Here is a 16,022-nt window from a genome sequence, read left to right as displayed (position 1 = left end):
CAATACCTGCTTCTACTGATCTGGTAGCCTGACTCTGCCTTCCTCCTGATGCCCGACTCTTGGTTTTGCCCTCTGGCCTGCCTCAGACTCTGATCTCCTGATATCTGACCAGGCCAGACTCTTGCTCCAATCACTAGGTCAGACTACCCACATCCTGTTTAATACAGTCATCTATCCCATGCATATAATGTTATCTCTGAAGATGCTGTTGACACACACATTTGCTTTTGCATTTCCTTTACAATGTCCATATTGGACTATTGCAGTGTTAATTTTGCTTTAGAACTTGAAGAAAGACATCTTGTCTCATGTCTAGTTCTAGAAGGAAAATGATGAAGCTTCATTTGTGTTCACTGGCTGCCAGTCCTAGTAAGAAGTAATGCCTTCACCTCCATTCAGACATTGATCAGTGTCAAAACATGTAAATAACCCTGTGGCTCAGACCAAGCTTCACCTCCAAGATTTCCTTAACTCACAGTAGCTGCAAAGGCAGGCCTGTGAGTTATTTCTGTGCCTCCATACCAAAGCTGACAGTTGATGGGAAGAGAGAAATTATTTGATCCTGAGAGAGAACAATAAAATATTACTGAATTTTCTCCTGAGGATCTTCCAGTGGTGCTGGGGAGATTGCTGAGGAAATAGTTCTCCTAGGTATTGGGATGATGGCTGAGCCAAGGACATTAACCATTCCTTGATTTAGTTGATTATTAAATTAGCGAGGGGAGGAAGTCATAGACTGCAGGCAAACTGAGATGACTAGCAATAACTAATAGATAGGTGGTTTTAGGCTTATCTGGTAGCTGTCTGTTGGAAACTTAAGAGCCCTTCAAGTCATCATTCCAGTTACTTTCTAGGGAAGATTTCTATGGCACTAGTCAATATATTATTGTTGTTCGTGAACTTCGTGTATACAATATCAGAAAAAAGGTACCCAAGCGTGACTGTGGTGCTTTATCATGGGGGCAACTTTTAAAATGAAATCCCTGAATTCAGTAGTACTGAGAGCACAGCCAGAGGCTCCTTAGCAGCCATTGTTGGTGTTTTCTAACCTCTTGTTTGCTTTAGAATCCTCTTTGATTTGAGGTAAAGTAACACGATTCCTCCCATTCTGTCACACCACAAGGCTTTGGGGTGTTTTTTCTCCAAAAAATTGTGGTGACAGCACTAAGTGAAAAGTACGAATATTTAAGTCTTTCTGTGAATATATTTACCTTTTCATTTTGGGGATGGGAATGAAGTTTCCTTTATCCACTTCTGTAATCCATGATAGAGGATTTTTCATCTGTGTACCCCGTTCATTATAACATAGAGGGCAATTTCTCTTTACGTGAAAGATTCATCAGGATCTATAGAACTAATGCTTCAAATTCAGTTGTTGATGTGCATGCTTATAAGCCTGTACATGCTTGTGCACCTAGTAACTGTATTCACAGATGTCGTTCCACTGAGTTCATTTCTGGCAAGCACAGCACTGAGGCCGCTAGATCTGCCTGGATCTCAATATAGCACTCCCTTCCTCTCTGGTGAGCAGCAGGAACCCTGCTCTCCTTCCACCAGCAGTGGTTTTCCTATTCCTTTCTCTCTCCATCAACCACAGTGGCTCTCCCACTCCCTTCTCTTTCTCCCTCTTCACTCACCCAGCCCACTCCATAGCAATAGCTCCTGTCCTCCTTAAGGAGCAGACAAAGCTTCTCAGCAGGACCAGCCCAAAGAGCTCAACATGCACTTCAAGAGGGGCCTGTAACACACCTAAATGTAGAGGAAATTTTGAATCAGAACTAAACCTAATGACTGTTCACCATCTGTATTAGGGGATGAGGCAACACCCCCTATTGGATCGCTTCCAAACTTTTAGATCCAGATCTGAAGTTGGTAACTGGGAGAACCTCAAAAAATGATGAAAATATAAATAAAAGGATAAAATTCCCATGCATCAGGATTTTCATTAGTGAGCCACAATTAAATACATTTTAGTTAAGATATCAGAAATTTATCAGTTGAATTTTTCATTTTCTATCATTTGTCGCACAGACACTTGATTTTTTTAACCAGAGAGTCATTATTTTATAAATAGAAGTTCAGTATAACGATTATGAAAGTAACAACCCATTTAAAATGTAAACTCTCTATTTACCATTCTTGAACATTAACTCATCTTGATAGTAAATATAGACAATACAACAGTAACTGCAAGATATTAAGGTTACTGGAAAGCAATCAAACTTGTAGATGCCTGAGTGACTTAATCAGCAATATAAGATTGACTTAATCAGCAATATAACATCTGATGACTTGGTGGTTCACTTAACTACAATGCCATTATATTTAACAGACCAGCTTTCAAAAGGTCTCATTGCAAATAATATTATTCATCACTCATGACTTTTCCATTCCACAATATTGGCCTTTCTCAACATGTATTACTGTGAAATTAACAATGGACTTTTCTGACATCTTGATATTGCTTTCAGTTTTTAAGCCATGACTTTGTGTTGTATTTAAACAGTAATAATGGAAGCAAAGGGTAATATGGAGGATAAGTGGCCATCTGGGAGGAACTCGTAGACTCATAGACTCTAGGACTGGAAGGGACCTCGAGAGGTCATCGAGTCCAGTCTCCTGCCCTCATGGCAGGACCAAATACTGTCTAGACCATCCCTAAAGGACATTTATCTAACCTACTCTTAAATATCTCCAGAGATGGAGATTCCACAACTTCCCTAGGCAATCTATTCCAGTGTTTAACTACCCTGACAGTTAGGAACTGATGGCTTGTGGCTGCATTAATATCAGCCAATCATTAATACTCAGGAAATACCCTGTACTGAGATAGACTTTATGATAAAATGTGCAAAAAAAAAAAAAGAGGAGTGTGCAGATTTCCTCTCCCCCATCCTGGATTATACTGTTTCAGTCGGTATGCATTGTACAGGGGCTTTTTGAAGAAGCAATGCACTGGCCAAACAGAGGTCTTGAATCATTTTGCAAAATGCTATTAAATGAGCTACTACTAACACTCCAAACTTTTTCAGCTGAAAAAAATACTCTACTAGACTATGCTGGAATATAACATCTTAAACCTGGACCAAGATGATGGCATGAGGATTGAAGCTGAAAAGGGACAAAGAGGGAGGAGAAAAAGTGGGACAAGCACAAAGAGAACAAGGGTATAACATTATGGTATGTCCAGCCAGGGGTGAGAAATGTCACCCTCTGCTATTGAGGAAAGTTTGTCTACCCATCTTCCTAAAGCTTTATGCTTTAGGTTGTTTCTGGCATTTCATATAATCCTGTGAATCAATGGGACTAGTGTGCAAAACAATTCCACGGGAAAGCCCAGAGAATCACATGGTGCTGATGGACCATTTTTCAAGTCCTGTGTTTAGTGTCCAGAGGCTCTTGCCTTTTGAGAATAATGTGTTTTCTAAATAAACTGACTATTGAAAGGCTATCTAATATTTCATTTCTCTTATCCAAGAGCATTCTGTGCCATTAGTAGCAAAAGTCTACAGGCAAGAAATTCTTAGCAATTCACGGAAAGTTTTTACTTTAAGGACTGAAGTGCACTATTTGTCTGTGTGCATAACTGAACATAGTCCTCTCTTGTTCACATACTGCTATATTAGCACATTTAGTACTTTCATATCTTATTGTGAAATGCAATGCAGTCAATGCACATCAGGTTGTCAAAACAATAATATAAAAAATTAGAAATTTGTGTAATTCCAGGTTCAGTGAACAATAACCTTAGTACATTCTTCAGGGAAATTTAATATAGTTTTTGGATCTTCTTTTTGATAGAAGCAGAAAAAATTCTGTTAAATAATTTTTGCTAAAATTCAACCATTCAATCATCTGAAAGAGTATTTCAAAACAGTTAAAAATAATCCTGGATAAATTACCAAGCTCTTGTGGAGATCTCTATGTGTCAGCAAAAAACATTTCTCTTTCCTTAAAAAGTAGTCAACATAATCGTGGTTTATGCATGTTCCAACCATTTCTGTAAAAGCAGAAACTAGAGTTTTTATAGCAGCAGTCTGATTCCCTCTCCTTTACCTCCCCCAACTTACTGAGCTTCAAACTTTTGTTTTTTAAATCTTCATTTTTCTAGTATCTCTTACATTATGATGTTGAAGATGCATCCTCTTTTACACAGTTCTTATTAAAGAGCCTCCAACTCAGGAACTTGATTTTTTCCCTAGTCTTAGAGTCCAGGACTGTTGACATCTGGGGCATGGTGGAAAGCCCATTTCTTTTCTCAAGTGTTTGCTTAAGAGGTTGATTGGTGAGGGTGAAGTGTGTTTCTTTTCTTGGAAATTTTGTGTGAAATAAAATGTATGCCTTGAGGCATGTTACATAGGATGATTGTATACATTTTTTTTAAAAAGCTATAATAATGTATTTGAGAGAGTCCTGGAACAGCTTCAAGTGATTCAAGAAAAAGAGGTTATTAAAATAAATAAGTAGATTTTCATAAAACATGAACGTAATTGTTCTGTATTGATTAGCAACAGGGTAAGTGAATGAGTGAGTTTGCATTTTAATGTTATATAGCCATCATTTTTCAGAAGCCATGTGTTGTCCCATAATGAATAAGAAAAATAAAAAAAATTGTGACGCATATTTCCTGAATCATATTATTTTTCTGAATAGTCATAGAAAGAGATTTTCTTCATTCTATGTTTCTTCAAAAATGCAGTAGAGGGTGGTAAAATTGCCCCAAATGTGTATAAATTTTAACTATGAAACATAAAATATCAGCAATTTTGCAAGATTCATTAAACATTTTATTCACTGTGTAGTAAATTCAACAGATCTTACATATAGGAAGCATACAAAGGATCAGTATTAAAGTATTTTACCTTTTTACTTTTAATTACTGTTATTTTGTTTCTGTAGAGCAATAAGGGGTAACAAATAAATTACCATGCAAAAATCCAAGAAGTCATCTAAACTACGGATGTTTAACACACTTTAGATTTGGTCTTAATACTGCAACATATCTAATATAAATGTCTAGAGCAGTTGCAACTATACATCTGACAACTATACAAACAAAAATGATGTTTTTAGGAAAACATTTCAATCACTAGTATATTTATAGCCATTAGAATGGATTGTAAATGACCTGGAGAAGGCAGAGAATGGTTCCTTTGTGTTTATAATTACAGGAGCAATAGCAGTTGAGTTATTCATCGCTATTTTGATGTGGTGCACCTTTAAATAGGAAAAAATACAGCATGAATCTTTTAATCATTTCAGTAATATAAAGTGAAAGGTCTTTAACTTCTGCACATCTATATATAGTACCAACTGAGTAAAATGTCATTAAATCAAATGATAAACTGTTCAGAATTACGACATTGTTAAAGGAGAACTACAGAGATTAATGGAGTTTAACCTCGAGCTGTGGGTGATACTCAGTACTTTTGAGCCCATGAACCTTGAAACTGTACACTGAAAGACAGGTAGAGTTTACCAATTTATTCTTGCGTTCTTGTAAGAAAGATACTCCCTTGTTGCAGGACTGGTAAATTTTTAAAACTCCAGGATTCTAAGCAGTTGTAGAAAACCATTCTGAAAATATTTTTCCCTTCACCTGAAATTCTGTGCCCTAACAATGTCCCATAACTCCTTATTTGGTGACATCTCTAACTCTGTTGGACATGTGTGTTGCATTATATATTATACCATCTGGCAGGTGGTAGTAATTGGAAAAGTTAACCTGCCACAAATACCAAGAACAAACATTTTGAAGTCTGGCTGCCATTTATGGTTCCATGATAGTGAATGGTTATTTCAGTTTAGTGAGGGAAAGTAATAATGTCCACTTCAGAACAACATTATTTGTGTAACAACCCCTTGAGAACAGGGAATCATGGTTGGGTCTTTTAGCTTTTATTACTTGGCAACATTACTATCTGTACATTGCAAGAAGAACTTTGTATGCTGAAATACCTGTACATGCAACTTTACCTTAGAATGCCCTATATCTTTTTATACTGTTATCTTCATATATTATTTAAATTTTCTCTTTAATAGTTATATAAAAACTCCACACAGGTTGGTTACATTTGTTTATGTAAGTCTTAGAACAGTACTTTGGTCATCTGGAAGCAAGTTTTTTAAAATATAAAGTAATTACATTTTTCATTGAATGTGTGTCATTCACAAATGGTTATATTCATGTATTTGGGATGAAAATATTACCTGAAAATTATCAAGTATGTCACTTGTCTGAATTTTATTTTCTAGAACAGTTTGCGTCTTTTATTATAGATTGTGGTAATTTTCTGTTGCACTTCTGTTAACTGAAAATGTGAATTACAGTAAGAACAAGATTAATGATTATACTCCCACTGTGTGTGTAATGTTACTGTTTTTCTTTAATTTTTTAAAAGTGAATTTAATACTTATGAAAGTGTGTGTGCTGTAAACTAATCAGTCCTAGTTTATCCACCAAACAAGTTTAGTGTAGGCGGTGACAGCACAAGCTTCTCATAGGAACCAGCCTCAACTGCACTAGACTCAAGCATAATTCAATCTCCATGCCTTCTTTGTTGTGCATTATAGTTATTGGCAATTTGGATGGTGGCTTTTGTGATGTGCTCTGGAAAATCACTTGAATGACTAGCTGTGATGACTTGTGTGACGTACATTGGGAATGATACTAAGAACACCAAACTTAATTCACATAGGACTTCAAACAGCTAAAAGATTATAATGACTATCAGTTAGTGTCATGCAATAAATTATAAATTTGTTTAAGATCCTTCTCTAGTGATTTCGTACTACCACAACAGGCTTATAGACTCTTAGATTCCAAGGCCAGATTGTGATAATCTAGAAAGACTTTGTATAATATAGTGGCTCTCAGCCTTTCCAGACTACTGTACCTCTTTCAAGAGTCTGATTTGTCTTGCGTACCCCCAAGTTTCACCTTGCTTAAAACCTACTTGCTTACAAAATCAGACATAAAAATACAAAAGTGTCACAGCAATTTTTCCGTCATAGTGTGCTTGCTTTCTCACTTTTACCATATAATTATAAAATCAATTGGAATATAAATATTGTACTTACATTTCAGTATATAGTATGTAGAGCAGTATAAACAAGACAGTCTCCTTATGAAATTTTAGTTTGTACAGATTTTGCTAGTTCCTTTATGTAGCCTGTTGTAAAACTAGGCAAATGTTTAAATGCCTAGATGTGATTATGTACCACTTGGAAGACCTCTGCATATCGCCAGGGTACACATACCCCTGGTTGAGAACCACAGCTTTAATGCACAGGCCGGAGATCTTCCCCAAAGTAATTCCTAGAGCAGATCTTTTAGAAAAACATCCAATCTTGATTTAAAAACTGTCAGTAATGGAGAATTCAGCACAACTCTTGGTAAATTGTTCGGGTAGTTAATTACTCTCACTGTAAAACAATTTATGCCTTATTTCCAGTCTGAGGGCTTATCTACATCACAAAGTTGCAGCGCTGGTGAGGGGGTTACAGCGCTGCAACTTAGGAGGTGTACACATCTGCAAGGCATCACCAGCGCTGCAACTCCCTGTTTGCAGCGCTGGCCGTACTCCCGTTTTGTCTCGGGTGTAGAGGATCCAGCGCTGGTGATCCAGCGCTGGTAATCAAGTGTAGACACTTACCAGCGCTTTTCTTGACCTCCGTGGAATAAGCAGGTATCCCAGCATACCTGAGGAAGCCTCTCCTTCAAGCAGGTCTCTTTCCCTGCGGTTTGCAGGGGGGGTCCGGGGAACGCGAGAGCAAACCGCGGGGAAGCTGGTCTCCTTCCCTGGTTTGCTCTCGCGTTCCCCGTACCCCCGAGCAAGCAGGTCTCCTTCCCTGCGGTTTGCAGGGGGGTTTGGGGAACGCGAGAGCAAACCGCGGCGAAGCTGGTCTCCTTCCCCGGTTTGCTCTCGCGTTCCCCGAACCCCCCTTGAAGCCGCCCAACAGCGCTGCAGTGTGGCCACATCTAACACCACTTGCAGCGCTGGTTGCTGTAAGTGTGGCCACTCTGCAGCGCTGGCCCTATACAGCTGTACTAATACAGCTGTAACAACCAGCGCTGCAAAATTGTAGATGTAGACATACCCTGAATTTGTCTAGCTTCAACTTCCAGCCATTGAATCATGCTACACTCTTCTCTGCTGGATTGAAGAGCCTGTTAAATATCTGTCCCTCATATACATACATACAGACTGTAATCACCACCTCTTAAGCTTCTCTTTGTTAAACTAAATAGACTGAACTCTTTGAGCTTATCACTATAAGGTACGTTTTCTAATATTCCCATGGCTCTTCTCTGAACCGTCTCTAATTTATCAATATCTTTCTTGAATTGTGGACACCAGAACTGGACACAGTATTCTAGCTGCGATCACACCAGTGTCAAATACACAGATAAAATAACCTCTCTACTCTACCCCTGCTGAAGATTCCCCTGTTTATGCATTCCAGAATTGCATTAACTCTTTTGGTCACTCTGTCATGCTGGAAGATCATGTTGATCTGATTATCCACCATGACACTCAAATCTTTTTCAGAGTCGCTGCTTCCCAGGATAGAGTCCTCCATCCTGTAAGCATTCCCTGATTTTTTGCTCATGGCTGATGTTCGTTATTTAGCTCAAGTTGTAGATGTTTGTGCTGTGATGCTGAAGTTCCTAGTATTTAAATCATGCAGGTGACCAAAACAGAGGTCATTATAAGTGTAAATCATGTAGTCACCTGTGCAGTTATCTAATGTGCTGGCACAAATGACTGTTTATGTATGCAAATTTTGCAAATGCATAAAGCAGAGTCTCTTTTATAGTTGGCTCAAAGAGTTATGAATGTCTCTGCTTTGCAAAAGTGTTGGATCCTTTGCCATACTTTGATGTAAGAATTTTTCAGTGAACTGGGTCTTAACTTATACAATAAATAGAGATAGACCAAGAAAAATATTGTTAAAAGAAATAAGTATTAAGGCTATATTGTTCCATGCAACTGCACCCACAATCCCCTCCTGATAAGCCTTGCAGGATGTACAAACACGAATCTAGCTTGAACACTCTGAAAGGTTTACTTTCTGGAGTTTCCTACATGTGCTCCCAACAGAAAAGTGGGTTGGAAACCCTGTAGAGAGGTGCATAGCAGGCTCACCTTAAGACTCAGGATCTGTGAGAAAAGCAAACTCCAGCCATGCAGAAGACTTACCCTCTCCTGGCTGTCTCTGGTTTTCTCTCACTCCTCATAGTTGTGTACTGTCCCGCTCTGACTGGGAATAGAGGCTTTGGAGGAAAGTTAATACAGCATTAAATATCAGCTGGATTTCTGCTCAGAAATTCTATTGGTGTTTGCAGAGAGTATACCATAGTGATGCTATATGATATTTAGTGTTTTCCTTAAAGTCCCAGCTGCTGGAGTCAAGAGATTGCATGCAAACTTTCTTTCACTAAAGAAGTAAGTGGCTAGCCTTCGTGTCTGCAAAGCTTAGAAAAAAAATTGTCCTGAGTGCACTGTAAAGACTCAGAAACTAGAAAACCTAAGATATTTTTTATTTGGAAAAAGTCAAGATTTGGGGGCCTGACTTGTGATTTTTTGAATGCTTGGGACTAGCAATGCTGATGCCAAGTAAATACACTGCCCTCACTCCTAAACTTAGAACTTCAAACTCATGCTAGTGCAGAGGAAAGCAGAGAAGGGTTAAATGTGTTACAGAATCACTGGTTTGTGTAGGGTATTTCTTCCCCTTTTTATTCCCTTGTGTTCCCCTCTGTATTGCAGAGAGGAAAGCCCAGAGACGAATTTTATAATCCATAGTGGACTAAAAACTCCTCTGAGTGCTTTAATGGCAGCTACCTGTTTTCTAAATGACAACTAATGATACATTGCAAATTATGATTTAATGCTGCACCTTAGGCAAAGTATCAGCCTTTATGACTTGCACTGAAATCAAGTATCCTAAATTAAATGAATTGGGTAGTTTTAATTTAGTCTCTAGTGAGAAATTCAGATGTCAACAAATCCCAGCACATCACTTGGTGCACTTCAGAATTTGTTCATGGGAGTTACCCAGAATGAGCTGATCTGGAAAGCGAATGATCACTTTCACATGCACATAATTTCTCTACTTATGTGTTTTTCTTTGCTTTCTTATTGTTTTCTGTGATTCATTCATTCATTTGTTAATTTCTGTGTGTGCTTTAAACAGTTTAGCAATGTCATTTTGTCTGCTTTGTGTAACAAGAAATTATATAATTGTAATACACGACAGATTTCAGCCATATTCAGTAAGAAAGATTCAAAATGACAGCTGTATGCATAAATTATACATTACTGATCAAAGTCCCAGTTGTGAATGTAGCAGTCAAACCATTACATTAGCCCTGTTTTACCTTAGGCCATTGTAATGTCTATATAGATGATTGCATACTTGACTTTTACATACATGATAGGTTGGAATGTAGTTGACCAGTTTATATGTAGGTTTATCTTTTTTCCTATCTACATCCAGATGTTTCTGCACTATGTACTGATATACTCTGGTGTCTCCAATCTGTGGGATGCACCCTTATACCACTTAAATTGGTTAACATAAGTTTCCACATTTCTCTTGTTTTCTGTAACCCGAATTTATACACAGATTAACTTAGTTTATGTCCAATATAATAGTAACTGATGACACACACAATGCTTTTATATAGCCTGTAACAGAAGCATGACCTGGTTTTCTATATTTTAATTATTTCTCTTTTTATTCTTTTATTAAAATACATTTTTTGTCCTGGTTTTCTCAGTTGTTTTTACCACATACAAATGTACCTGTCATAGATGGTTTTTCAGTTTTTACATAAAGAAATCCATTTTTACTTCCTTAATAAAGGTAGTGCTTGATTGCTAAGACAGATACTCACAATCTTCTGAGATGACTTATTGCTCTGCTCCCTGCCCCCAACACTTGGTTTTAGCAAGAGACTAACAAATAGAATTTTTATTTAAGTTTTTGTTAATTTGTTTGTTATAGCAATTAATATTGTTTTTGTAAATATTTTCAAACACAAACTTTAATAACCAATTTTTTTAAACACAACACAAAAGAAAATCATATAAAAATTAAAACAAAATGAAGTTTAAAAGCAGATTTATGTACACATGTTGAGGGTAATACACTTTTATGGAATTTGCTTGTGCTTGGGAAAGAAATTTGAAATTTTTAGTTAGCTTTAACATTTTACAACATAAACGGACATAATATATATCCTTTTAAAAACATTTTGGCTATAACGCAGGCTAGAGGACCTCACTCAGTAATTTCTAGTTGAGCTAAAGCATATCTTTTAGAATAATAATTAATAGTAAAAGAGTTGTTTATGATCCTGGCTAATGCTGTATAATTCTACAAGCTGAATGTTTAGCGGATGGGATATATACTGTAAAAGTGTTAAAAACGTGGAAGAGAAAAATCCTTCAAATAAATATCCATCTCCATGAGGGCAATCTATAAAAACACGGATATGTTTTTCTTATTGCTTTTGCCATTATAGTATCATGATGAAAATATTTTAGACTATACAATCTAATTTTAATGCTTTGCTTCAAGTAGTTTTAATCTAGTCTTTTTTTGTTTAAAATCAAATACCAATCATTACTGAAATAATAAAAAATGTATAACAATATCAGAAAAAGGTAAAAGAAATAAACAGTACCAAAATAACCCCTTCAGCTATGACATTACATTGTGAGGGCATTGGTTGTTAAAGTAATGCTGTTCTTTGCATTGGAATCCTTCATTTCATACTTCACTGACTGAATTTAGTTATCGGCTTTGTCCACAATATATCTTCAGGGGACAACTGAACATCATATGTTTTTAAGAAACCATTTTTTGCAGAGGAAACAACGTTCCCTTTCTGAGATGCTGCCTTACTTTGCTCACATTTCTTTGGATTACTCTAACTAAACTACCACCATCCCCTCAGATGATAATATATAAAGCCATTTTTTTCACGAACCCTGTAAATGTAAATCATAATCGATGCCCAAGTGTATAGTTAATTAGGTCCCCACAGTATTTAGGAAAACATGGACTAATATGTACCACCTTTCTCCTTGGATTTTAAAGCTCATTAAGCAAATGAATAGCTTGCTGCTGTAAGGCCGTGTTGTTTGACTAACTTCCTCGGTGATTGCTTCCAAATTACACTTAGCTATAAAATCTGCAAAGAACAGTTTCCAGCTGATACAAATTTAGCATGATTCTTGCTGGCTCAGCTGGGAGGAGATTCCTTTTGAAGCTCACCTGGCAGAAGAGCTGCTTATTTTCACAAGGCTTCTGGTTTTACTCTCCTGCAGTAATGGGCAAGAAGTACCGCATGGATAAGACAAGCAATCGAGAGGTTCTTTGCTCTGCTTTCTAGAACACATTATGGATCTGTGACTATAATATGGAAACCAGCAGACTAATAGATTTTTTTCTATATTTCATACCTGGAAATGTCACCCTTAAATTTTGAAGGTTGTCATTGTGACTCTGTTTTATGTAAGTTTTCATATCAGTGAAACAATAGAAAGTTTTACAGAGAGTTTTGTTATGATAAGTGTGGGGGAAAGTACATGGACCATATAATGTTTCTTCAGTGCCCTAATTCTGTCATTCTTCTGACTCCTAAATCAAAAAGTAACTTGACTGACTAACCTAATGTAAATATTAGAGAGACAGCACAACATACAGTCTTAGTTGTACTGATTTTCTGCAGCATGGTGAGTATTAAAATATTATGGACCACAGAGCTCTTGTGTGAGAATTATAGCACAACAAATCAGAAAAGGCCAGTAGACTACAAAAGAGTTTATCTGCTTGTAACATCAGTTAACATAAATTTTCAGATTTAAAACATTTCAAAGAAAATATTTAAAGAGGAATGTATTAACATGTTCTTAGCTTATCTATAGTAAAAATCATTACCATGTATAGGCTTTGGGACAGGTAAGCATAGGGTGACCAGTTTTTCAAAATGCAAAAAATGGGACACATGCAGGAGCCCCGCCCCCTGACCAGGGGCAGGGCCTTGCAGGCAAGAGGAGGACCACGGGGCAGGACCTTGTGGCAAGTGGGGGGCCAAAGGCTCACCTCAGCCCCTGTCCTCCACCACCAGGAAGAGGCTGGCACTGCCCCTGAGCCTCAGGCAGGCACAGATGGGCAACGCAAGGAATTCAGAACAAATGCTGTCCCAGAGTCATTCAGCCTGGGACTTGCAATGTACATTTTGGGACTATCCTGCCCAATTAGAGATGGGTGATTCCTGTAGGTAAGCATTGAACTTGCAGGGAAGCATGTGTTTAAATGCTTTCTTGAAATTGGGATCACAAAGATGAAAATAGAGCCATAAAATGACTTTAAGTTTAGCAGACATTTATCAATATATCTAAAAGATTTTTTTAAGTAGCAATACTGAAAATATTAGAATGAAGAGTCTTGGCTTTGATGACAAGTACTGTTGGTATTATAATATCTGCCCGTGCACGTGAAGTGCACATATTAGAGATGGGGTGAGGAGACTGTATTTTGATTTGGGTTTTGCAAAACGCCTCAGGTGAATTTTCTTTACTCAAATCAGGAGTGGTTGGTATTTAGGGTTCCATTATGTGACCCCCCACCCCCAATTTTACAGGATGGAGATAACAGGTTTTAATTCCATCCTTCTGTATAATGGACAAACTGGAGTTTTTTGAAAAATATTCATTTTTAGGTTTTAGTTTTAAGAAACTTCCAGTGTTGCTCAGTGCTGGGTCTCATTTTATCCAAGCTGTAGGACTTGAGGGGTCGGGTCATCACATGTGTTTTTTGTGTGTGTGTGTGTGTGTGCGCGCGCGTGTGCACTGCATTATTTCTTGGATGTAAATGCTAATTCTTCATTTGGGAAATCTGGTACAAAATTTTATTTGCAGCTGTAGTCTTTTTGCTGATCATTTTTCCTATCCAGAATACAGTATTCAAAATCCAATGCCTGAGAATCTGTGTGATTTTTTGTTTGTTTGTTTTTGCTTCGTTTTTTGAGGGGGGCATGGATGGAGGGAGGGAGAATCTAGAGAGATTCATATCCTACTGAACAATGAGCTGTCCAGCAATCTTGAAGCTCAATTTCCAGAACTTGATAACCTGTCATCTTGTTACATAGCACTATAGAATGAATTTATAAAAAGATTATCTTATCTTTTTTCTGTTTGGCAGATGCAAGACAAAAGTCTACCCTGATGAACTTCCAAATACAAGTGTAGTTATAGTATTCCATAATGAAGCCTGGAGTACTTTGCTTCGAACTGTTTACAGTGTTATAAACCGATCCCCACACTATCTGCTTTCTGAGGTTATCTTGGTGGATGATGCCAGTGAAAGAGGTATAACCCTTGCTCTAATTTTCTTATGGATAGTTATAATAAATAATTTGGTAGATTTAAAATGTACATATTTTGTTAGTGTCACATTTTGAGAACCCTGCAGCAGGGATTGTAAATCAATGGAGTTTTAACCAGTAATGAATTTGACCCCCAAGTCCAGAGAGGCGCAGTTTTGATTGTTTCCTGGATTAAGTAGCTCAGTAATAATGGTGTTTTTCAGTGACCATGTTGGACAACTAGTCATAAAGAATTTGGGAAGGTGCTAAGACATGGACGTTACTGTAGCAGTAATTGACAAATATTCTGACTGGAATTTAATGTTTACAGAGAGATTTGTGAGAGCTCTGCCAATATTTCCGATAAAGAATATCATGAAGAATGTAGTGTCCTATGTCTCTGTCGTTCACTTCTCTCCTAACAAGGAAAATGACTCACCCTTGAGGTTTAAACTTGCTTGAATTTCAGAAGCTTGAACAGTTTTCTCAGATTACTCTTTGTTTTTTGTTTTTAATTTATTTTGTGCCCGAGTTTCATATAGCCTCAATTACTGGTTTAAAAACTATTTGAGGGTAGAAAAAGCAGTTTTCAGTAACAAAAACTGCTTTTGACAATGTTAATGTTTTAGAAATAAAAAAATGCTAACATAATGGAACTGGTGAAAAGCCAAAAACGTCAGTGTATTTGCTTTGGATGTCAAAATGTTTGCACAGCACTGCATCATGAGGAGTGCAGGATTTGGAAGCTGTGTTGCCTGATTTCTCTATGGGTTCCAAAACCTATCCCCTGAGGGAAACCTTCAGCAAATACTGCAAGATGCACCTCAAAGATTTTCCTGAGCCTTCTTATCGAGGTTTTACCATAGGCAGGTGCGTTACTGTCCTATATCTGCAGCGGTTTTAAAAAGAAACGCAGGGGAATTTGAAGCTTATTGCACAGTATGAAAGGTACTGTCTCTTTTAATTCACTGATTAGCTACAGCATCATATCATGTTCAGCATTATATAGCTGTCACATTATATCAGGCGCAGGGCTGTGCAATTATTTTGACACGTGAAGCAACTGAATTTTTTTTAGCTTTCTCCAGTTACACATTTTTAGCATGTTTCCCCTTCCAAAATATTAAAGTGGTCAAAAGCCTTTTTTGTGACTGAAAACTTCCCCCCATGCAGTATGGCTCCCTTACTGGCATCCTCTACTCTGTGAGGTGTGCCCTTGGAGGGATTGCAGGTACAGAGCTGATGTTTAGTGCTGCCCTAAGTAGCATTAACATCCACATGGCTACCCAACTACATATCCCTGTTTCAGAGAATAGAGGGGAATCGCACTCTCTCTCACTCATGCTCACAATGTGCAGCTGTTACTAAGGGGTTTTGGGGAGGGAGAAGTATGTTGCACTGGCTTCACTCTATCTTGCTTCCACTGCCCTGGGTTTTTCCCTGGACTTTTTGTTGCTCTCTTCCAAATTAGATATCAAAGAGAAGCACGGTGTCAAAGTACTTAACAGGACCCTCATACACAGGGAAATGGTATGTTATAGAAGCTCCCAGACTGCTGAAGAAGCTTATTAAAAGTGGATTTATTTGAAAACTAAACTTAGACTCTACAACAAAATAGCAAAAACATATATTTAATCAA

The 16,022-nt window shown here is 37.5% G+C and overlaps 1 protein-coding gene across 2 annotated transcripts in view; it reads left to right on the top strand.

The window, feature by feature from the left end:
• Window positions 1-16,022, top strand: part of GALNT13 (polypeptide N-acetylgalactosaminyltransferase 13) — a 362,438-nt gene that overhangs the window by 167,636 nt on the left and 178,780 nt on the right. For both annotated transcript variants that reach the window (XM_050969250.1, XM_050969251.1), the window contains exon 4: window positions 14,221-14,387. In XM_050969250.1, the coding sequence (XP_050825207.1) occupies window positions 14,221-14,387 (167 nt within the window). The remainder of the gene's footprint in view (window positions 1-14,220; window positions 14,388-16,022) is intronic.

Source organism: Gopherus flavomarginatus, chromosome 10 (assembly GCF_025201925.1).
Source record: "Gopherus flavomarginatus isolate rGopFla2 chromosome 10, rGopFla2.mat.asm, whole genome shotgun sequence".
Taxonomy (NCBI): Eukaryota; Metazoa; Chordata; order Testudines; family Testudinidae; genus Gopherus; species Gopherus flavomarginatus.
This window is presented reverse-complemented; position numbering and strand designations above follow the sequence as displayed.